Genomic DNA, 25,796 nt, shown 5'->3' on the forward strand with positions numbered 1-25,796 from the left:
CATAAAAAGTTTGTTCCTATGTATTCCCATTTTGATTATAACCATTTTGCTTAGATCAGGACTAGCTGTAAGAAAGGTCCTACGGACCTAATGCTATCTTTCCTGTAATAAAGTTCAAAAGTTCAAAGTTCAAAGTTCTCTGTTTGTGCCTTGTGTATTTATCAGTGTGCGTGCACGTGTGTTTCGCACGCGCGCACGTGCAGAATAACCCAAACCTTGACATAGATCTAACTGCTGGAAGCAGCATCACAAAGCATCACGATCACCAAAGATCCAATCTGACAGATCTACCACAGTTGCATACAAAACGACGCCATACCCAATTACAAGATCAAGATCCAGACAATACAAAGATATCTAGACAGCCCTCGCATGTGACAACACCGATACCATCCTACTCCTTATTGTTGTAAAACCACGCTATACCCAACCATTGTTTCCTAATCTTTGACTCCAACCACAAGGTCTAAATCTAGAAAATGCCCAGTATCTATAGAAAATAGACACTTATACCAAATCAAAACGTCACCGACTCCCTCCCACTTTTAACCCCAGTAAGACAGCGGCAATAAAGATTTCAATCAGTCATAGATTTCTTTTATTGGTCAAGCATAACAAAGCCTCACTAAATGGAGGCAGGTGTGACAGAGAGACACTTCTGGCGTGTGGCACGTGCTCTGTCCTATGTTCCTTTGCTTCACGCTCGTCTGTCCAGGGCAGATCTGTTTGTTGTGGCAGAACAATGAGCGAAGTAAATATTGGTTTGCCTTTGTGCGGTCAAGCCATAAAAGGGCCGCAGTGGACATGGCGTATGTGGAATTATTAAGAGGCGTGAACATGTATATTACTGAGGGGTAGGAGTGTGAGGGAGTCACGGTATGGGAGCAGAGGTCGTATTTTGGCAGTTTTATGTATTGCATCTGCCCCAGTGGTTGCTGGAACGAATTAAATTCAGAGTTAAGGCTGGTGTGGGAAGGAGGGGCCGGTGTCTTTTTGTGAGTGCTGGGCAGTTGTCCGGGGGGCAATTAGCCTAGAACCCAATTTTATGTGTGACATTTATTGGGAATGAGCAAAATGATGGCGGTTAAAAGAAATGGAGGAAGAGGGTGAAATATAGCCCGCAGAGTACATGCATGTATTGGTTCCCAACATTTATTTTAAAGTAAGAACAAAATCTCAAGAAAATCCCAAGGAAGTCATTCGACCATGTCGTCTATTCTCTTTAGTCATTCTGCATTTATTCAGTTGAATCAGTGGTAAATTTAGATTTGTTTTTCTCTCCTTTTAAATATGTTAAAAAAAAAAATGCATTCTTATCAAATACTTTCGGATTTACCTAAACGCATCTTCTGATGTTATTCACTTAGTTAATAAGGTCGTCACTTGTACAAATACGAACAAGTCGCGTAAGGCGAAAATACAACATTTAGTCAAGTAGCTGTCGAACTCACAGAATGAAACTGAACGCAATGCCACACTCTTAGCATCGTCAGTCCACCGCGCACGACAAAGGCAGTGAAATTGACAAGAAGAGCGGGGTAGTACTTACGCTGAGAAGGATAGCACGCTTTTCTGTACCTCTCTTCGTTTTAACTTTCTGAGCGTGTTTTTAATCCAAACATATCATATCTATATGTTTTTGGAATCAGGAATCGACAAGGAATAAGATGAACGTGTTTTTAAATTGATTAGGACAATTTAATTTTGATAATAATTTTTATATTTTTAATTTTCAGAGCTTGTTTTTAATCCAAATATAACATATTTATATGTTTTTGGAATCAGACAATGATAAAGAATAAGATGAACGTAAATTTGGATCGTTTTATAAAAAAAATATTTTTTTTTACAATTTTCAGATTTTTAATGACCAAACTCATTCATTAGTTTTTAAGCCACCAAGCTGAAATGCAATACCAAACCCCGGCCTTCGTCGAAGATTACTTGACCAAAATTTCAACCAATTTGGTTGAAAAATGAGAGCGTGACAGTGCCGCCTCAACTTTCACGAAAAGCCGGATATGACGTCATCAAAGACATTTATTGAAAAAATGAAAAAAACGTATGGGGATTTCATACCCAGGAACTCTCATGTCAAATTTCATAAAGATAGGTCCAGTAGTTTAGTCTGAATCGCTCTACACACACACACACACAGACACACACACACACACACACACACACACACACACACACGCACATACACCACGACCCTCGTCTCGATTCCCCCCTCTACGTTAAAACATTGAGTCAAAACTTGACTAAATGTAAAAACGACAAGCAACACCGCCTGTGTATGCGTTCTAAATGCAAAAGTAATCTTTTCTTATTTTTTTGGATTGTGTTTTATTTCACGGACACACACACACACACACACACAAACACACACACACACGCGCACACACACACACACGTGACACACACACACACACACACACACACACACACACACACACACACACACACACGCCAGGTTGCCGTAGATTATTTCGAGGTCTTAAAGGCTGATATAGTCCTATTTAATTAGTTTAATTACTTCCAGGGATTTTCCCATCGTTGCGGGGATGTATAAATTAAGCTTCCTGCAAAGTTTTAGGTTTGAAGTCCTTACCAATTACGAGAAATAATTAATTCTTTATTGCTATGTTTAGCAACAGTTCTCCAGGGCTTGGGCTATTTTTAGACCGTCAACACAGACAGTCCAGCTTCGTCAATCCCCGCGTGAAGGAAATCGCCCACCTTCCACGTGCAAAACGTAGTGATATTGACACGCCAGATTAGCGCGGTAGCGTATTGTGCTAAGCAGGAAAGCGCGCTTTTCTGTATTCTTGTTAACTTCGCAATTTCCGGAAAACATCCACTTTCACTTTGAGACTGTTCTGTTTACATTCGACACTATCAACACCATTTTGCAATACTGAAATAATTTTTTCTGTGTTCCAAAGCTACAGCCAATCGTTATTATATCCCCTTAGGTACAGTTTTATAACATTATTGGCACATGTAAACAATATGAATTAATTAATGAACGCTACGTATATGACAGCCTTTAAAACAGAGTTACCGCACTATATACTGTGTGTGTTTTTCGCCATAACGCCAGGTTGCCGTCAACTATCAGCAAAGAAGGCCGATGTTTACATCTTTTGTGCGCGAGGGACTTGAGTCACAATGACAGAGTGGGTCGTGGTAGAATATTGCAACAGCTTGCACTGTCTTATTCCCAATGTCTCCTCACTCAGTCGCTCCGTATCCAGATGCTCAGAAACCTTTTTTTTTAATAGGACACGACTGGCCCAGTGGTTGCGTAAAATTGGCGAAAGATTTTATATTTCCGTGGGGATACATTTTGGACTCCCCCCCCCCCTCCCACCTCTGTCAATGTCCCTTGATTACGACTTCTTTAAATGTTGCTCTTTCAAAGTTGAAAAGAATACAGAATACAGAATCTTTAATTGCCCAAGGTTGGGAATTTGTGATGACATTGCGGTTAAAAAACATTTCAATCCAGCCATATACACCAACACACGCATCATTTATACACACTGATCAACAACATTAATTTAAAAACAACACTGGACAGCATAAGTTTTAAAAATACATTCACTAAAACAAGAGGCGAAGCCTTCAAGGCTCACGTAAGAAATCGACAAACAGTAACACAAACTCAATCACTCCGTCACACATACACACACACACACACACACACCCACACACACACACACACACACACACACACACACACACACACACACACACACACACACAGTAAGCATAGGTGAAACTGTGCAAGAAAGCGAGACCCTGGATCTGCCAAGTAGTCTCGGCCCGCTCACAATAACAATGACCGAGACTTTCAGTAATTCCTTTGCGTGACGTCTAACCCTCTTACGTCATAATGTGACGTCTTCAAATAGTTTCTATCACACACGTCGAACACTTTTGACCGAGACTGACGTAATCCATAGACTCGGAAATGTTAAAGTTTCTATCACACACACACACACACACACACACACACACACACGCACGCACGCACGCACGCACGCACAGACAGACAAAGTTTATCATCGCATAGGCTACACTTACGTGAGCCAACTAGCGGTATACATACACTCAAAGCTTTCTCGCCTCAAGTCACACACACACACACACACACACACATACAGGCCCGTGATTATAAACAATTGCTAATTCAATGTACCCTTGGAAATAGGCTACTCCCTTTAGTTATACCTAGCTTTCCAGTAAACTGACGACCCAGTGAACCATCACAGATATATCCAGGCTTTTACGTGAGACAAGAGCAAAAAAACAATTTTGCAGATTGCCACTGGTGTCTCTCACGTGACTTTAGATATTTCTTATATCAGACCATGTGGAAAGATGGTCTTATCTGGTGTAAAACCCTGGTCAGATCTGTGGTGGTTTACATGATCGTTTACATGGGGAGAAAGGTACCCTTTAAGATACAGTCGGGTCTGTCTGTAACGACCACCAAGGGACCGACCACAAAGGGACCGACCACCAAGGGACCGACCCAAAAGGGTCGTTTTAGACAGGTGGTCATTTCGGAAAGGTGAATTTGAGAGAAAATTTAAACTCCTCAGGGATTTTTTTGGATGGTCGTTTTGGACAGGTGGTCGTTTTGGACAGGTGGTCGTTTGGAGAGGTGGTCGCCGGGGCAGGTTCGACTGTATTTAGGTCCCTGCACAACTCTCATCCGCTCCAAATGTATGACACGCGTCGTGCGCGTGCTGTAGAGAATGGTTGGATGTTGACATTGAAAGACAAGAACACAAGCTGCATACATGCGTGTTTGCTCGACAACGAATGGCATACATACACACCGTAAGCAACACGAAAACAATACAGAATGGATGTTTGGAAATAGTTCACAAATGAAAACACACCCTACAATCTGTTTGCCATCTCAAGCTAACTTTTCTCCATTTTTTCCCTCTCACTCTCGTAAACTAGTAGGAAATCAGATTTATTTGCATCGTTTGGCGTAATCCTAGAGGGCCCCAAAGTGTTTAAAATCGTGATCGTGATTGGCGTTTTTTGACCTTTCTGTGACCGTGATTGCCGAAATGGAAATTTCTGTGATCGTGATGGGACTTTGCCCGTGATCCGTGATGACAAAAAAATCAAGTCTCGTGATCGTGATCGTCATTTGTGTTCGTGATCGTGATGGGCATTATTGCAAAGCATTTTATTTTCAACGCACATTTTTCACAGCTGTATCACTCTATGATCCTCTATTCGTCAAGGTGTTTGTGATCGTGAAAACAAAAAGCAAGGTAACTGTGATCGTGAAAGCTAAAATTTCCCTTCCCGTGATCGTGATGATACCCCCCCCCCCCCCCCCCTTGGGGCCCTCATCCTAGATACGGATTCTCTCAGTGGCACAAATATGGATTCACAACTTAAGTAGTACACGTTGAATTGAGTCTGATGGCTTTACGGAGTTCTAGTGTCAATGCGTCAGTCGCTAGTTCAGGAGTTCAGTGCTGCCAAGAAAGGTAAATCAACAAAAACGCAATGACTGTATAGGTATGAATGATATGGGCATTTTTATTCCCAGAGCTTCATAACTGAGACAGTTATTGCGTAACTTCTCTTCATAATCGAAGTCGCTGAGATAAAAGGAAAATCAAAAAACAACAACAAAAAACCGCTGGGGATAATTTGAACGTTCGCCGAAAGACTGAGATATAGCTATCACACGGCCGCAATATAGAAACTCCGGTAAACTGAGTTTACAACGACTCCGACTGCCAGACGACTATAAATACCATCCACGTCAACATCAAATTAAATCAGTAAAACTGAGAAACCGTGTGATCACGTGAGGCTGACTGTATGTGTGTGTCATTATTTAGAATGTAGCTATGATTAGTTAGGACTGACGCACGCGGCAATGCACATATAAATAGGGCCCATGAGTTTCTGCTTAGTATGGGTACGTACACTCAGTGAGCCATCCCTGGTATGGCCTTGTTTTTCTCTCACTGAAACACGAAAAAGGGATGTATCTGTAAAATGCAGCTGATTTGGGGGGTTCCTCTGCAGTGCCAAGCCTTCAAGATCCACAAACGAGCTCCCATAAATTCTGGTACTCAGACATGTTTCCGCATGGGTTCGAGCGACATCCTCATGTAGCAGACGAACTTTTGCTGCGCGTTCTGCGGAGACACGGAGGACAGGCAAAACCAATCGATATTTCTCCGCCGCACCGACCAATGGAAAATAGCGTTACATTAAGAGACCGCCCCCATCGCTAAAAACAATACGTTTCGACAGTTTTCTACCTTGTAGAGTTGAACGGAGCTAAATCTTGTATTTTTCCGTGCTTCAAAAATATTTTATTATACACAGGTTATATTTATGACCCCTGACAGAAAATAAACATGTTTGTTTACAGTGTAGATGCTGTAAATGGCCCAACACGCTTCAAAGATGGCGGCAATCAGAACATACGGTGGCACTCTGGCTATGACAAGTGGGAATTGTGTCGCTGTCTCAAACATACGGTAAATTTACGCCTTCAATTTTTCACCTCTGATAAGGCTGATGCACAGCCGAATCTCTGAGATCACTAGCATAGCGCACCAGAGGAAAGAATCGCGGAGCGAAAACCGGCAAGGCTGCTAGTCTCCACGTGAGAGAGGGACGGTGGGAGGAGGCGCGATGCTGTGTATCGATTAGGGGGCGGTCTCTGCCTGGCTGTTTGAGAGCATCGATCATGCGCCTGATCAATAGGCTTTATCAATGGAGACACACTTCAGGGAATCGCTGTGTGTAGGAATTTACTACGGAATACGCAAGCTTTCGATTTTCGTGCCCCTGGAGGGCCATTTGTGGAGAGAGCGTCACTTGCCTGCCCATTGAAGGGGTCTTTTCACGCTTGTCACTTTATTCAATGTCCCGCGCCGCTCTGACAGGGACGATCACACGAGAGGCTTCAACTATGTGTCTCTTTGTTTTGTTTTGAAATCCACGCTCACTTGAGATTATTTCTGAGTCCATTTATTTTTCTTTTCATCTTAGTTCTTAGTTCTTGGTAACTTAAAAGAGTAAGTTTTTTTGAAAGAATTTTTTGTTAAACGGTATGTTGGGCATGTAGTTTTAAAAAGAGAGTGTAAGAACTTAAAATTTGAAAACAAGCTTTTTGTTGTGTGCAAAAACTCCAAAAGTGAACCACAGCTTAAAACTAAAAGCTCCTCTACAGCTTAAAACTAAAAGCTCCTCCACCCAATTTTTGTTGCCAATGCCATACAAATACATGTTTACATGGGTATGCATGCACCCCTACCACTCACATTCCTCCCTACGCATATTTTAGGAAGATAAGAGTTATAATAATCTGAAGAATAGTTATTAAAATATACAGTATATGCAAAGGAGTAGTTACTTGAGCCGTTTTGGCAGGGTTACATAGGATAGATAAGTGCAATTATTACAGACCTGAATTAAATCGGTTCTCATGCATATATGTACAATCAAGCACGCATGTACATAGATAGTCGCACAGATGCAGACACACACGTACATACTGCAGGTATGGCCAAATCTCAACATTTTAACTCGCCAGCCAGGCGAATTACTTTCAGAAAGTCACTAGCCTGCCAGAAATCTCGCTGGCCCAGTATATACCACACAACTATTTATGACTGTTAGATTTCTTTACACAATTAAAACAGTGTCAGTGGTGACACGCACAGGAGCCTCGTTTTTGTTTCACTAGAACACGGCGATGATGTTGCAGACGACAGAAGTTCCTGCATCTGCAGTGTTTATGTGGCTTTAAAACTCGATAGTACAATGGACAGTTTTGCATTTGACCAGAATTTTCACTCGCCCCGGGCGACCGGGCGGATGATTTGGCCATCCCTGCACTGTCTCTCATATAGTCAAAACGTTGGTTGGCATATATATTGTCCATCTAGCATAATGTCCATAATCCATTTATCTCATCTATTGGCATAGCGTACAATACACAACACCACATCATAGCATAGTGAAGTCCCTTTTCATACTGAATAAGAAGGGTGAATGGAAAAGTAAGTCAAAGGTGTCGATGAGGTGGGTTGGGTAGCTAGGGGGGGGGGGGGGGGGGGGGGGAGGGGGGGGGGGGGAGGGGGGGAGATGAATACATCAGTTATAGTTACACATCAGTTAAAGTACTGAACATCACAAGAAAAGAAACAAGTCGCGTAAGGCGAAAATACAATATTTAGTCAAGTAGCTGCCATTTTTCAGCAAGACCGTATACTCGTAGCATCGTCAGTCCACCGCTCATGGCAAAGGCAGTGAAATTGACAAGAAGAGCGGGGTAGTAGTTGCGCTAAGAAGGATAGCACGCTTTTCTGTACCTCTCTTTGTTTTAACTTTCTGAGCGTGTTTTTAATCCAAACATATCATATCTATATGTTTTTGGAATCAGGAACCGACAAGGAATAAGATGAAAGTGTTTTTAAATTGATTTGGACAATTTAATTTTGATAATAATTTTTATATATTTAATTTTCAGAGCTTGTTTTTAATCCGAATATAACATATTATATGTTTTTGGAATCAGCAAATGATGGAGAATAAGATAAACGTAAATTTGGATCGTTTTATAAATTTTTATTTTTTTTTTACAATTTTCAGATTTTTAATGACCAAAGTCATTAATTAATTTTTAAGCCACCACGCTGAAATGCAATACCGAACCCCGGGCTTCGTCGAAGATTACTTGACCAAAATTTCAACCAATTTGGTTGAAAAATGAGGGCGTGACAGTGCCGCCTCAACTTTCACGAAAAGCCGGATATGACGTCATCAAAGACATTTATCAAAAAAATGAAAAAAACTTTCGGGGATTTCATACCCAGGAACTCTCATGTCAAATTTCATAAAGATCGGTCCAGTAGTTTAGTCTGAATCGCTCTACACACACACACACACGCACACACGCACGCACGCACACACGCACGCACGCACACACGCACATACACCACGACCCTCGTTTCGATTCCCCCTCGATGTTAAAATATTTAGTCAAAACTTGACTAAATATAAAAAGAGTGAAATTGAAATGATGGACTCATACACGAGCTGTAATAATGCCACAAGCTTAAACATATTTGGAGGAATCATATCTCTGTGAGAGATAATAGTGACCAGTATTTGATATATATATATTATATACCTCAGCAAAGAACCTATTAGTATTAAATGGATCATGAAACTAAGAATTTCTTGTGCACTTTGCCAGATTATTAAAGAAATAATCAGAGAAAAAAAGTGTAACTTAGATTTTTGGAAAAAAATATCTTCTTTAAACACACGCACACACAAACACACACCACACACACACTCACTTTGGACAGCCATCTCTTTATACAGCTAGATCAGGCAGAGAGCTTTTTGGGATCTAAATCTATTTTAAACATTTCGGCCTTTAAAGCTATTTTAAAGGCTGGGGTTGATCTGATGTGGCAAAATTGTTATGTGGGAGGTAGTTTTGATTGTTTAGGGGGAGCATAGTAACCTGTAACCGAAGGTTTTAATTCTAACTTGGTGAATCTAAACAACAAAGTGACTGTGGTGAGATGAACAAAGTTAAAAAGCAAAAGATATCTGTACTCACCGATACAAGAACAGCACAAGACAGTACGAATTTATAACTCGGTGAATGTGAACAAGTCGGGAATCAGCAGAGGAGCGAATCTGTCGAAAGAGAGTATGTGTACATGTATAATAAACAGTCAAAAGATAAGAGAGAGACAGGAGAAGTCTGAGAAAAAAATTATGATAGAGAGTACAGACTTTGAAGAGATAACCCAGTATTGGCGTCAACCAGTAATTACCGGTATTTTAACGGTTGAAATGAGAAAATACAGGAACAAAATTGGCTGCCGGTATGACCTACCGGTTGATTTTTAGAACTACCGTTTTTTTCGCTGGTAAAACAACAAAACCAGTTCTCCGAGTTGGACGCTTACTGGTCCCAATGACCAGCCTACTGTTTTTTGTGTGACTGTTTGCATCATAATAGTTTGCGTACCGGTTTGAAAAAATTCTAGCGCCATCACTGTAACCAGTGGAGAGAGTGGAGTAGTGGTTTGGCATGTTCACTCTTTTATCTTCATTTCTTCTCCTCATTGGTGGGATGGATGTACATGTCTATATTTTTGTTTGGACTTGTTTCTTTTTTCTCTTTTGTTTAGATTTTGGGTGGTAGGGTAGTGTGTGGTTATGGTGGTCGCTTTGGAAAAGATACTCATATTCTCAACAAATTTCTACATATTTCTCATAATATTTTACCATTTTGATGCTCACTCCTTGCCCTGTAAATGAATTGGCTCACATCTTCAATTTAGTTCAAATCTGGCATGGCGTTTTCATGGAATAAAACCATCCCGCATCTTGGACATGCATCAAAAGTTAATCGCCCAAATGCTCTCTGTGTAGACTCGGAGTTTTGTATGCACACATTTATTGAAAGAGCACGAGTGGCTGTTGAGAACATTATTCATTAACAAATTTCAACTCCGTACAAGAAGAAGTCGGATGTTGGGTTTTGGTACAGTGACAGTGTATGACGGGCGCAGTGGCGTGGTGGTAAGACGTCGGCCTTCTAATCGGGAGGTCGTGAGTTCGAATCCCGGTCGCTGCCGCCTGGTGGGTTAAGAGTGGAGATTTTTCCGATCTCCCAGGTCAACTGATGTGCAGACCTGCTAGTGACTTAACCCCCTTCGTGTGTACACGCAAGCACAAGACCAAGTGCACACGGAAAAGATCCATGTCAGAGTTCGGTGGGTTATAGAAACACGAAAATACCCAGCATGCCTCCCCCGAAATCGGCGTATGCTGCCTGAATGGCGGGGTAAAAACGGTCATACATGTCTGTAAAAATCCACTCTTGCTAAAAAAACATGAGTGAACGTGGGAGTCTAAGCCCATGAACGAAGAAGAAGAAGGTACAGTGTAGATGTCCAAATGGAGGGATGGTCTTATCCCATGAAACAGACTGGGCAGATCGGAGATAGTGAGCAGAATTGTTATCACAGGAATGGATGTGACTTGTGTTTTTAAGAAAACACCTGCATCAGTTTCTCCCCATATTCATTTCTGTATTTGATCTCATTTCAGGGAACCAAACCTGTTTCAGACGTTTAACATTCCTTCTCTTAATGCTGACAAGCCAGACAAAAAAGATGATGAAGACAGGTAAGTCATTGTTCTTTTGTCATTTTGAAGGCATTTTTCTGCCTTACAGAACAACCCCGCTTTTAATTCTCTACCACCTTCTCCCCCATTTAACCCTTCCCTCCCCCATTTAAGACCGTGCTTTTTCACATTTTCTATTCTTATCCTATCAAAATTTATCTGACTTTTTAGACCTGGTTTTCTTAGTGTTTAGTGGGTGGTTTAGCAGCTTGAAAAGTGTGTATATTTTGCTGTTTCTTGAAAACCACTTTCGGGGCTGAATTCATCCTTCCCTCAGCATCTACTTCTATTACTGTGCAGTGCTGAAAAGGTCTGTAAAGTCTGTCAGTAACCACTGGTCAATGCCAGGTCTATGCCTTGTTTACTATAAATTTGCGATACGTCTGGGAAGATCATGCCACGATGTGCTCAAATGCATGCGGAATTCAAATAATATATTTGATATCACACAGGCCATAACCACTTCTAGATGGGTAAAAACAAAACAATGACAAAGCGGCAGTCTCTTTGTTTTTGGATTTCATAACAAAGTGGGTATCTATCCATACTGAAGTTTGGTAATAAATTGAACGGTGCTAAAATACTGGGAGTTTGATTATAATTTGGCTCATACTCACGTGCTGCAAGTTTATTGATAATCTAGGGTTTGACCCGTATGTGAATGCTACTAGTACTAACACAGTCGGGAGAGAGAGAGAGAAAGAGAGAGAAAGAGGGAGAGGGAGATAGAGAGGGAGAGAGAGAGAGAGGGGGAGAGAGAGAGGGATAGAGAGAAAGATATAGAGAGAGGGAGGGAGAGAGAGAGAGGGGGGAGGGACGGACGGAGAGAGAGAAACTGAAACTGGACTTTATTACAAATTAATAGAGGTTTCAGGCAGACTGAGAACCTAATCTTACAACCTGTCTTTTATACAGAAACTTAATATAGACGCACATACATTAATATAAAGAAAAGAAAAGAAAAAAATCATATTTTTGTATTCACACTACAAAAGTGGAAAACAGTTTAATAATACAAAATATAGTGTTGACATTGCAACACAGTTGCATTGAACGCGTTGCATATGATAACCCAAAACAACTGATGACAAAAAGAAAATCCTCGCAGATGTTTGATAGTGAATATGTTAATGAGTTAAAGAAAATAATTATTAAGGTGAAGAAGTTTTACGCATGGATGGTATACATTTTATACCCAATGATGAAATACAATTCAGAATAGATCAGTTATTATTTGAAACCTTATTAATGGAAATTAGAGGAAAGACAATTGCCTACGCCTACGCCTCCACAAAGAAAAAAAGAGAAATAGATATTAAAAAAGAATTAATGATGACATTACACTACAGTTATTAGAAAAATAATGGGACCTATGAGTCCTTATTACAGATTGAAATGTTAAATACCCAGTTGGAAAATTTGAAGAAGAAAAAGATTGATAAGATCAAAAGCTAGGTGGCTGTTAAAAGGAGAAAAGGTGAGTAGGTATTTTTGTAATATGGAAAACCTTCATTATCAGAATAAGGCCATGATTTTTTTGCAAGATGGCGACACTGGTGAATTGATAATTGAACAAGGCTGATACCTATCTTCTTCAAAATGACAAAACAACACTACTAGGCACAACAGCTGAACCAAATCAATGTGTATGGTTAGAAAATGAGCTGTTCTTCAATTTGAGATAAAAAACGGGGTCACTCTTGTTTATTTTAATTTTTTTAAATTTTTTTAGTGTCTGCAAATTTGCTTGTGCGAATTTGATTTTGGAGGGTGTCCTAGGTCTCCAGTACACTGCATAAAAACTAATCGATGAAAAATAAAACTCTTTGTTTCAAACGGTAGGGGAATGAAGTACCTTTCTGGCAATAAACTTGCTTTTACCATAACTGGCCGCGTCACTAAAATGTCATTAGTTTTTTATTGCGATTAGTGTGTAAGAGTAAGTTATAAGAGACAAAGCCACCGTTAGAAATATTTTCCAGGAATTTGAAATATAAAAATATTCCAGTTTTAATGCTTTTTTTAAATATTGTATTAATGTTATTATTTGCTAACAGCCACGAGTGTATTGGCGTTCTTAGAAATTAACTTTGTATGTCGCCTTATCATTTCAGAAATGTTGTTCTGCGCAAAGAAAAATGACATTATGAAGCAGTTGAGAAGTTATAAATTTATTTTTCATTTGCTTAATATGATCCTTGAACATATTATTTTGCCACAACTCTGATGAACAGAAAGTCTCAACTGAGTCAATGCCATAACATTTAAAAATGTCATTCCTGTTACTGTATGTCATTCCTGTTACATAATTGATTAATTCATTATAAATGAATGGATGATCAGTTAATGCAGACAACAGAATATTGTCTTTGTCTTAGTGACTTTTCAGTCACAGAGGGGTCTGTTTGGAATGCATGACATATGCTTCATTTTATTAAGTTTGGCGACCATCCAAATGCCAAGTGTTTGAGAATTATGAGCTCTTTATGTGGATGAAAAATTATTTTGTGAAACTTTTCAATCAAAATCTTCCTTAGAATGTTGAAATAACTTTGGAGAACACAATGATAGTCAAAAAAGACCCGACTATTACTTTTCATTGTTGAAAAAAAAAAAGTGAAACTTGGTAACAGGAATGACATTTTTTCCCAATTAAATTAATAAAAATTAATTAATCTCCATTAAGTTGGCATGTAAAAAGGGCACATGAAGAATACGGTCCAAAAATGATTTACAAACAAGATGTGCATAATAAAAGTTTTAGTTCTTACATTTTGTTTTTCCGTCGCGATATAACCTTGAACGGTTGAAAACGACGTTAAACACCAAATAAAGAAAGAAATTTTGTTTTTGGATTTTCTTTGGTCTGAAAGTACAACATTTTTTGAAAAAGGCCCATATATATATATATACACAAAAAACAACAGCAATACACACACATAACAAAAATCAAATACAAATCACACTGATACCCAGTTGACTGTAGATCGCGGAAAAAATGTCACCCCGATCGGGAGTCGAACCCTGTACGGCAACCTGAGAGGCAAGTGCACTAACCACTACGACACACCGGATTATTGTTCTGTGCTTGGGTCAAAAAGGGCTGGCTGCGGTAAGCAATAATATGGCCAAACGCACTTTCTTTTGATTATAACTTCGGAAATTATTTGGGAATTTTGCGCAAGACTCTGAAATAAATATTTCCAAGCTCACACCGAATTTGGGGCGAATCGGCAATGAAACACCCAAACTGAAAGCAAAGAAAACCTCGCATGAGCGGTTAATTGCATATAAATCTAGTGTTTGCGAAGCGATTGGCTCAACATCGGCTGATAAACACTAAGTTATAAGCTAAGCGGTCAAAAGTGTGACGGACGGACAGATACGAGATAGATAGACAAAGGCCTTTTACTAATACAGATTGATACAGATGAAGTTAATGATCCCTGTACTCAGCTCTCTCGTATTCAAAGCCACCTGTAAGTCAGTATAAGTTATGAATTCTGAAGATTTAGACTTTTAAGCATTTTGTGCCAAGTTGTACACGTTTTTTCCCAGGGTGTGGTATATGATGTAAGAGCCAAGAGCAAGACGGTTCTGGTTTTTGAGTCACTTGAGAAAAAGTGACTCTATGTAATCGGTCAGTGTTAGTCTGTCCGGCCGGCCGTCCGTAGACACCACCTTAACGTTGGACTTTTCTCGGAAACTATCAAAGCGATCGGGCTCATATTTTGTTTAGTCGTGACCTCCAATGACCTCTACACTTTAACGATGGTTTCGTTGACCTTTGACCTTTTTCAAGGTCACAGGTCAGCGTCAAAGGAAAAATTAGACATTAGATCTTTGACAAAGTTCATCGGATGTGATTGAAACTTTGTAGGATTATTCTTTACATCAAAGTATTTACATCTGTAGCCTTTTACGAACGTTATCAGAAAAACAAGGGAGATAACTAGCCTTTTCTGTTCGGCAACACACAACTTAACGTTGGGCTTTTCTCGGAAACTATAAAAGTGACCGGGCTCAAATTTTATGTGAACGTGACTCATTGTGTTGTGAATAGCAATTTCTTCCTGTCCATCTGATGCCTCATATAATATTCAGAACTGCGAAAGTGACTCGATCGAGCGTTTGCTCTTCTTGTTAAATACATTTAGTTAGAAACAGTTTACTGGAGTGTAATTTAAGACTTTCATTGATCCTTGCATAACTTGATAAGACTTCAAGATTCAGGTTGTTTTATTTTGTTGTCAGGCTCTTTTGAGAGAATAATTGAAGTATGAATTTATTGTTCAAAAACGTTAACTGAAGTTTATTTCAATATTTAATATTGATCATCTGTTTCTGGTTTCACCATCTCTATCTATTACTTTGTTTTCCTTTTTCTGTTCCTGCATTTTTCATCACACATTTCCTGGCTCTATCAGTTTCCCCCTTTTGTGTGAACTTTTTGGCTTGGTTTTCTTTGCTTTGATTTGTTAATACCTGTGGTTCTCTTTCTTGATGGAACCTGCATTTCGAATCCTTCTATTCGTTGTCAGTCTCTGTTGTTCTTTTCGTCTTCGTGTTTCTCTTGCTTTCGCAGACACAGACAGACAGATCTTACACTTACACACACACACACACACACACACACACACACACACACACAACTCTAATCTCCTAGACTCACTTCTTTTCCAACTAGTGCAATATTCAAGGTATATAAAGACTTGGAGTGCTGTCTGATCGGCAGATTAGGCGTCATCTGCTTTGTTTCTTTCCGCCTTTCATAAAAATAGAAAATAAAAACCGCAGCAGGTCTCTGATGGTTGTAGAAATTTTGCCACAGACTAATTTGTTAAAAAATTTTCTCTCGCACAATCCTGTCATCTGACAGCGGCCGATTTTTATAAACCAAGAGAACATCACAAGTAATGATGTTTCTATGACAACGGAGAAGCCCAAAGAAAAAGGAGAAAAAATGTGGCAGCTCGTATCGGGCGATTTAAGGACAGTTTCGCAGCCTCTTTTTTTCCTGCTCTGATACCTTTGAAAAATAAATCATAGCTTGTCATGTGAATGACACTGGTAATATAAACCAGTCTTCTTTCTCTTTGTGTTTATTTTCACAGTGTTCATGTCTAGCTGTCCATAGCTCAGTCAGTGATGAAGTTCCTCCCTTTCAAGAGTTTGATAAATCAATTGAAAACGACCAGTTTCAGTAGGAATTGGATTCTTCTTTTTATTGAGGAATAAGAAATGGTTAGGTTTACTTATGGAATGACGGATTTCTGCCTCTGTTAGCTTTCTGATTCGGCCTCGTTAATCTTGTATAAAGTCCACACTGAACAAAACAAACATCCTTCGATAGTACTCAGGGTTCCACACAGGCTCTGAGGTCAAGGGTATTCATACCCTTTCACCAAAAAAGTAAAGGGTTTTCATACCCTTTCCTGATTGATCAAAGGGTATTTGTCGGCGACTCGGTGTATTGCTTTGCTGTTTTACCAGGTTCTTGCATCAGTATTGGTGTTAACCGGTAATCATCGGTATATTACCGGCTGAAACGAGAAAATACAGGAACAAAATTGGCTGCCGGTATGGTCTACCGGTTGATTTTTAAAACTACCGGGTTTGTTTCGCTGGTAAAACAATAAAACCAGTACTCCGAGTTGGACTCTTACTGGTTCCACTGACCCTACCGTTTTTTTCTGGACTGTTTGCATCATAAAAGTTTGCGTACCGGTTTGAAAAAATACTAGCGCCATCACTGTTGCAAGTGCATGATGTAAATGTGTGCAAATTGCATTGTCAATTTGAGAGTGCATTGAATAAAGGAAATAATTTATGACCATTGTGAAATGTCATATGTGTAAATTCTTGCTTGTAGTATTACAATAAGTGAATAACACTTACACATTTACAGCAATTACCGGGGTATCAAAACACTAGTCAGAGGCTGAGAGCTTTCACAAAATGAACAGTTAACTGGCTTGAAATCCTGAACAGGAAACTTTTATTAATAACCCAGAACCCAGCCACCAACTGACAATTATGAGTTCAACAGTGCAGTGCCACACAGTTTTTTCCCCCACAAATTCAGGGTAATGCTATGAAAAGTCAGTTCAGTTCCACAACAACAAGAACATTATTATGACTAGGAGTGTCAATACGTTTGAAATTATTTGCCTGTTCAGTTGTTGGTTACAAATTAACAACACAGCTATCAAGTGCCTGTTGAAATTCACATCTGCAACACACTTGTGACTGTGTCTCTCCACAACAACAGTTCAATCTATCTAAGTTCCAACACACTAAAGCGTGGCATCATTGAAAGGGCGTTGCAACTGTATGGCTCTAATATTACTCTGTAACTCAGTCTTTGGGTGAAGTCTTGGTGTTTTGCTTTGCAAGTCACAGCCACTGTCAACAGATTCCTTTTCCTCATGGCTCCGTGCACTTGCAATGCCCTTCCAGTGAAGTCACGCTTTAGGTCAGTGCCTACGTGTTTAATCATCATTTTTTTGGTCAGTCTCTCCACTGAGAGTCGGTTCCTTAGCTTTGACTTCACCCGGTTCTGTTGACTAAAGCCTTTTCATTGTTGTAATTCATGCGATTTAAAATCTGACATGATCAGAGAAGAGAAAGAGAGAGAGAGAGAGAGAGAGAGAGAGAGAGAGAGAGAGAGAGAGAGAGAGAGAGAGAGAGAGAGAGAGAGAGAGAGAGAGAGAGAGAGAGAGAGAGAGAGTGAGTTACCATGTGTTCGACAAGTTTGGGAATTTGATATCTGGGATTTCTTCATCAATCATGAACTGTACGGTCTCCATCAACACACGTCTTGCTGGGGTGCATGAACACTCCGCGCACTTTCCCAATTTTGAAGCTTCCGCGCATGTGAAACTCCCGCGCGTGGTGTATATGTAAGATGCGCGCGTGTTTTAGCAAAATGTGATGTGAAACTAGCGCGCGTGTCTTTGCTCGGTCAAATGTGAGACATTGAGACATTAACAACTGACACTTGTATATCCATGAAAACTGACACTGTATATCTATATATTGAACACGTCTTTATTACACAGACAAGTCGATAAAAACGAATGAAGACTTAAACCATGCGTATAAGAATATTTTGTTCACTTATTATATAACAGAAATTACAGAAATTTCGGGTGTCTGGTATCACAGTCACAGAGACTGCAGCAAAGGTACAAGAGGGGGGAAGTCACAGCATGGCCGGCAAATTTTTCCAGGCCATGGACTTGACGTATTCCTTCCTGTCGGTGCACGCGCGCAAGTTGTATGAGCCGAACCAGTAATTCGTGCGCGGAAGTTACAACCCGATATTGCGCGGAGCATACATGTATTTTACAAGCGCGGAATTTACATATGCGCGGAAATTACCGCCCCCCGTCTTGCTGACACGTTTCCGTCGTCTGCATGGCTTTTGTTTCCGGCAGTCTGACTGGCTAAGGCTTCGAAGTATCGTGTATTGTTTGTCTTTTGCCATCACTGTTTGTGAATGTCCCTGTTGATATGCGATGTTGGCCCGTCGCGATATAACCTCGAATGGTTGAAAACGACGTTAAACAGCAAATAAAGAAAGAAAGAAAGAAAGAAGGCGATGTTGGTCACTCTCGTTATGTCTAACAAGAGCAGATCGTTGAAAATTGCTTGAGCCGTCCCTTCCAAAAATGTTTGAAGCCTTGGTGGCTCGGCAATCTTGGGTCTCTCCTCAGCCATGGAAACTCAATTTTCCACTTCTGAAAAGTCAGATCATTTGAACTGGTTTGAGCACTTTCAGCAGGATCAGGTATCGCAAACGTCAAAGTTCATTGTTTTGGATCAACTGCAGCAGGCTTTCTTGGTCGTGGCATTTTCAAACACAAAGTCAGTGACAAAACTGATCGTCTGCAAACTTGCACGTTCGCGGTCTTCGCGGAACCAACAGAACCGAAAATAGCGGAGGGGAAGTAACTCTGGTCACGCTGACAGCGCCAACTTCCTGGAGACAGTAAACACGTGTCGAGATCGCCGGTGAAGCTTTCCGAAATTAGTCTCCCGCGGAAAAAACAAAAAAACTCGAGCGTCGCATAACCAGTCGTACCGTTTGTAAAACGATCAAAGTCATACCTTTTTGCCTTTCAAGTTGTACGTTATTATACCTCTTGGCAAAATAATTGTTACTTACCGACACCCTTTCAAAGAGCGTCTCGTACGTGATTTGGGGGGTCAGAGGGTATAATACCTCCAATTTTACGTGATGTGGAACCCTGGCACTCACTACTGACGATCGACCTTAGGTACTCTACATTCATGGGGTCAAATTTGTCCAACAATTTTTTTAATTTAAACTTATTTGATTCCATCCTAAAATGTTTCCCTTCTCATTCAAGGGACGTAGCCACTCGGTACAAGTTTTTCGAAGAAATCGAATTTTGGGGTGAACTCAATTACATTTCACCACCAATTTCCTTCACATGCAAGAAACTGACATGCTTTTCGTCCTTAAATAAGTTCACTTCTTTAATTTGACCAGGAAACAACGTTTCAGTCTCGAGTATATATCGAGTCAGACAGGTGACAGAGGCAGAAAGATGACATCGTTACAACGGCCGTCGGTGTGGGTGGGTGGTCTCCATAATTATCTTTTGTTCGTTGCGTTAACAAGTTAAAGATACTCCCCCCCTCCCCCCTAAAAGAGAGGGAATCGTACACACTTGAGGCTTACTTCCCTTTGTTTATCAAACCTAAAAGAGAGGGAATCGTACACAATTGAGACTTACTTCCCTTTGTTTATCAAACCTAAAAGAGAGGGAATCGTACACAATTGAGACTTACTTCCCTTTGTTTATCAATCCTAAAAGAGAGGGAATCGTACACAATCGAGGCTTACTTCCCTTTGTTTATCAATCCTAAAAGAGAGGGAATCGTACACAATTGAGACTTACTTCCCTTTCTTTATCAAACATAAAAGAGAGGGAATCGTACACAATTGAGGCTTACTTCCCTTTGTTTCTCAAACATGAAAGAGAGGGAGTTTTAAGACGGAGGTAAATTTACAGATGTTATGAATAGAAAGTCCCACAAACTTGGGTTTGTTTCTTTATTATGACTAATTCTGGTGTTTTATTTCGAGACCAATCTTATTCTCTGTTTGGAAACTAGTGTCTTAATAAGAGTATCCCACTGTATGAGCTTCCTTGGTTTAAACAACCCACTTCCTTTGGATTGTTTACTTGCCTCGAACTAACGGCCAAGCAGTTTCATGTCCATTATATCAAATTCTTATTGAATTGATTTCTTTGGATTTTCACAAGCGAAATTTTTATTCTCTTGGCTCTGCATACAGCGTACATGATTTACCCTACAGTTGTATTGTTGTGTCTTGTCTTGAGAAGCAAGGAGGTCGCCTGAGACCGATTAAGCTTCGATCTCATGTTTGTTCTCGGCCTATTCATTCCCGTGACGTAAGTGAACTGTTGGCTTCTTCAAATGCCACACTAACCTTAGGCCAGCAGGTTCTTAACCTTCATATGAGCACGCTTTGAACTACACAGTTCGGATGATGTTTGTTGTGTACGACCCATACTTTCTAAAGAAGGATTCAACGTAAACAGTATGGGTCGTACACGACCCACGCCATCCGAATAAGGATACACTCTTTACCGCCTCTTTGCAGAGTTTGGGTCGTACACGACCCACGCTATCCGAATAAACAACGTAAAATGCCATCTTTAATTCCGTATGGTTCGTCCACGACCCACAACATCCGAACTGTGTAGTTTAAATGACGTCATTGTTTATTTGTTGGTTTACAAAGATCATCTGTACAAATTGGTCGATAGGAAGGTTCTATGGTTTTTGAAGATTACACGAAGTCTCAATCCAAAACTCCCAATAGTTTTAGAGATACAGACACATTTGTGAGGCTCTGGGTCGTCCACGACCTAGGAAGCACGTGAATAATTTACATGGTAAAATAACAAAGGGAAGTAAGAAAACATGTGTAGACAACAGTAACTGAGAGTTATGCGGTACCTCTACCAGTCTCCTGGCAATAGAAAGTCATGGCAATAGAAAGAACAAGAAGTATTAGAATAAACAAGCGACTTCCATCTTAAAAAAGGATACAATTGCATGGCTGTTTTGAGCTGGAACACATCTTCAGGTTCCGGATATGTCAAACTCGGTTCAAAGTAAATGTCTTTGAAAGTCACCTGTATAAATAACGTGTTGGATATAATGTTTCAACAAAGACCATACCTTCTTAATACAATAACCTTTAACAATAGCAAGTAGCATGCAATATGCACCTGAATTAATCTAGCTTAGTACACGGTGACTTTCTGTCGCACAGTGGTTTTTGTTTTCAATGATCGTCGTTTCTTTACACACAAATGTAATGAATAAGAGAGAATAACGTTAATGCAGTAGTATGATGGCTTATTTGCCTTTAGTGATATATTTTCATTTCTTTTCTTGGCCCAAGATGAAGTTTCTGAGAGGGTTTAGTGTTTCAAGAATGCATAGGTCTTGTTTTAAATACACCCAAGGGGATTGATGGGGCTGTTAGGAGTTTAATTAAATGAAAGGGTCAATATAAATAAAATCGTACACAATTACTTATGGTTGAAATGTATAAAATGTACAACTAATAAATTAAATGATTTCAATGACTTCAAAGAATAAATAATACTATGACAATAGCTTCAAACCTTTTTTTCTTTTTTTTAACTAATTTGTTTAACAACCCACCCTCTCCGTTTCCTTAGCCACGTTTTAATTCTTACCAAGTATCCCTCCCTCTCGATGTAATCATATTTTCCCTTTTTAGCGTCGTTAGCGATTGAAAAGAGGACTAAGCCCCGTCCTAAGCCATGTTTGAAAATCATTAGCCGCTGCAGTAGCGCTCGTTGGATGTTGGGCGTCCGTTTCTCAGACAGCCATTATAATTCGCGGGGGCCTCTTGCACTTGTGTCGATGTTTGCAAAGTTTCTTTACCAATCTGCTTGCCATCGGCCGGGGAGAACCTTAAGACGAAAATTAATGGCATTGCAGCTGTGTTGGTAATCAATAACCACGCCGGACTGAGCAGCTTTGGCTCAAACTGAGAGTAAGAATTTCCCGTGTTAAAACCTTAGCTGGTACGTGTAAGTGGAGCAGGGAGCTGGATCCCTTTGTTGAAGACTGTGTGGGTCGTACGGTAGAGGGGATGGTGGTTGGACACTCTTTTACAGTGTTGCTTTTAAGGGGGGTGGGGTGGGGGGGGGGGGGGGCATGATATCGAAATTCACTCACACTCACAGGGATAAAACTTTGTTGGTAAGTCCTATCTAATTAATTTGATTATTTTTGTCATTCCTGTCAACTCTGACCATATTCATACCAGATGTCGAATTCCACGCCTACTGAGCTAAATACTTGTAGTTGTCGTTTAATTATTTGTATCGTCTGTCCACTATTAAGACCCCTAGGTCGACGTAGTTTTAAAAATCAAACGTTCCAATAACTTACCTTAAAAAAACAATTCTTCTGGTAAGTGAGCATTTCTCTGACAACTCTGACAAACATTACCTGTGTAAAACATGAGAGTGGAGAGCCTTGCCCTTTGTGAGAAGAGTGAGTGAATAGGGGTTGGGAGCAGTGTAGGGGCAGCAGGTGGCTGGAAACTGGTGCACAGGTTTACAACATTTGCTTGCTGGACCTTCTGTTGCTCAGAACAAGAAGGGACAGAACAGTGCTGATGGGATCATCCATATTTTGAAGATGGTCAACCGGTGTAGAATTTGTGTAGTACACTCAGAAAACAAGGGAAAGGGAGGTGGAGGTGGGATAGTATATTGCTTCTAAAATTAAAGCCCCACTTTCAAAGAGAGCGAGAGAGAGGGAGAGGGAGAGAGAGACAGACCGACATAGATTATGTTGTCGCAATCGAATCGCTCATGTGCAAGAGTGTGGTTTTGGTAGATGCTTTTGTTCCCACGCGTACAAACACATGCAAACTGCCCCTCACACAAAGGCAATGCACTGTTGATTCGGAAAAGAAATGCAAATGAAGAAAATTTCAATAGAAGACCAAGAACACACCCAAGAAAAAAAACAATGTATGTTTGCCATCAGTAACAGCTGATGCGATATGTGGAGGAATTCACGATGACACACGTCAAGCCTGAACAACAGCAACAACGAAGGAGGAGCAAGATGTGAGCATGCAACAGCTTGAACGGGTTAAAGGCCCAGTCCTTCTCGTGTAAACGATTTCGCTCACCATCTCAGGTTTAAAAAAAAAAATCTTTAATTTTAAAATGAGTGTATCGTATAATGCAAGGAGTGTATGGATGTACGCTTGTTTCCACACCATGACGAATACCAATGGCTTTTATGCTATATGGCGGATTAAATTCTTGTTCTTGTTCTTGTTTTTCATCTGGCCGCGCTTTTACACGAGATGAGGCTCGAGGCCTTCCCTCCACTTTGGACACATACCGAGAATCAACATACTGCCTGCTTTCTGCCCAGAGTTGGATTTGTTCTATGAATTAATTTCTTGAAAAATCAGCTCGTGTAAGCGATCATCAGGGGCGGACGAGGGGGGGGGGGGGGGGGGCCACAGGGGGCACGTGCCCCCCCCCCCCCCGAAAAAAAAGAAGAAGAAAAAACAAGTCGCGTAAGGCGAAAATACAATATTTAGTCAAGTAGCTGTCGAACTCACAGAATGAAACTGAACGCAATGCCATTTTTCAGCAAGACCGTATACTCGTAGCATCGTCAGTCCACCGCTCATGGCAAAGGCAGTGAAATTGACAAGAAGAGCGGGGTAGTAGTTGCGCTAAGAAGGATAGCACGCTTTTCTGTACCTCTCTTTGTTTTAACTTTCTGAGCGTGTTTTTAATCCAAACATATCATATCTATATGTTTTTTGGAATCAGGAACCGACAAGGAATAAGATGAAAGTGTTTTTAAATTGATTTGGACAATTTAATTTTGATAATAATTTTTATATATTTAATTTTCAGAGCTTGTTTTTAATCCGAATATAACATATTTATATGTTTTTGGAATCAGCAAATGATGGAGAATAAGATAAACGTAAATTTGGATCGTTTTATAAATTTTTAATTTTTTTTACAATTTTCAGATTTTTAATGACCAAAGTCATTAATTAATTTTTAAGCCACCAAGCTGAAATGCAATACCGAAGTCCGGGCTTCGTCGAAGATTACTTGACCAAAATTTCAACCAATTTGGTTGAAAAATGAGGGCGTGACAGTGCCGCCTCAACTTTCACGAAAAGCCGGATATGACGTCATCAAAGACATTTATCAAAAAAATTAAAAAAACGTTCGGAGATTTCATACCCAGGAACTCTTATGTCAAATTTCATAAAGATCGGTCCAGTAGTTTAGTCTGAATCGCTCTACACACACACACACACACACACACAGACACACAGACACACGCACATACACCACGACCCTCGTTTCGATTCCCCCTCGATGTTAAAATATTTAGTCAAAACTTGACTAAATATAAAAAGATTTTTCTATGCTGATTCTATGACCATTTCTAAGTTCAAATGGCACCAGATGGCACCATTTTGCTTCTTTGGGCAAAATTTTTCCCGGGGGGGCATGCCCCCGGACCCCCCTAGCAAATTCGGGCGCTTTGCGCCCATCACATTCACTTTCGATTCAAAGTGCCCCCCCCCCCCCCTTACAAAGCAACTGATCCACCCCTGATCATGTACACCAACACAGATTCGGTATTTTTATTATTTGTATCATATCGTCCTGTGAGGTTACCCCCATGGATATGTGTATCCAGGAATGTTGCATGTGATAGAGCATCCCGCTGCTTGGACATATACTAGTTATCAGTGACGTGGTTTCATACTGTGCATAGTGGGATTGTTTGTGGGGAATAAATACAAACAGCAGATTGACATAGGTGTCACTTGCGACATGGATTGTTTGTGGGGAATAAATACAAACAGCAGATTGACATAGGTGTCACTTGCGACATGGATTGTTTGTGGGGAATAAAAACAAACAGCAGATTGACATAGGTGTCACTTGCGACATGGATTGTTTGTGGGGAATAAATACAAACAGCAGATTGACATAGGTGTCACTCGCGACATGGATTGTTTGTGGGGAATAAATACAAACAGCAGATTGACATAGGTGTCACTCGCGACATGGATTGTTTGTGGGGAATAAATACAAACAGCAGATTGACATAGGTGTCACTTGCGACATGGATTGTTTGTGGGGAATAAATAAAAACAGCAGATTGACATAGGTGTCACTCGCGACATGGATTGTTTGTGGGGAATAAATACAAACAGCAGATTGACATAGGTGTCACTTGCGACATGGATTGTTTGTGGGGAATAAATACAAACAGCAGATTGACATAGGTGTCACTTGCGACATGGATTGTTTGTGGGGAATAAATACAAACAGCAGATTGACATAGGTGTCACTCGCGACATGGATTGTTTGTGGGGAATAAATACAAACAGCAGATTGACATAGGTGTCACTTGCGACATGGATTGTTTGTGGGGAATAAATACAAACAGCAGATTGA

The 25,796-nt window shown here is 40.2% G+C and overlaps 1 protein-coding gene across 3 annotated transcripts in view; it reads left to right on the forward strand.

Annotated features, from left to right (window-relative positions):
• Positions 1-25,796, forward strand: part of LOC138971848 (tRNA (guanine-N(7)-)-methyltransferase non-catalytic subunit wdr4-like) — a 204,013-nt gene that overhangs the window by 5,374 nt on the left and 172,843 nt on the right. For 2 of the 3 annotated variants that reach the window (XM_070344679.1, XM_070344680.1), the window contains exons 2-3: positions 6,428-6,536; positions 11,146-11,223. In XM_070344679.1, coding sequence (XP_070200780.1) covers positions 6,442-6,536; positions 11,146-11,223 — 173 coding nt within the window. In that variant the 5' untranslated portion in view covers positions 6,428-6,441. The remainder of the gene's footprint in view (positions 1-6,427; positions 6,537-11,145; positions 11,224-25,796) is intronic. The other variant, XM_070344681.1, reaches the window with a different exon arrangement.

Source organism: Littorina saxatilis, linkage group LG7, assembly GCF_037325665.1.
Source record: "Littorina saxatilis isolate snail1 linkage group LG7, US_GU_Lsax_2.0, whole genome shotgun sequence".
NCBI lineage: Eukaryota > Metazoa > Mollusca > Gastropoda > Littorinimorpha > Littorinidae > Littorina > Littorina saxatilis.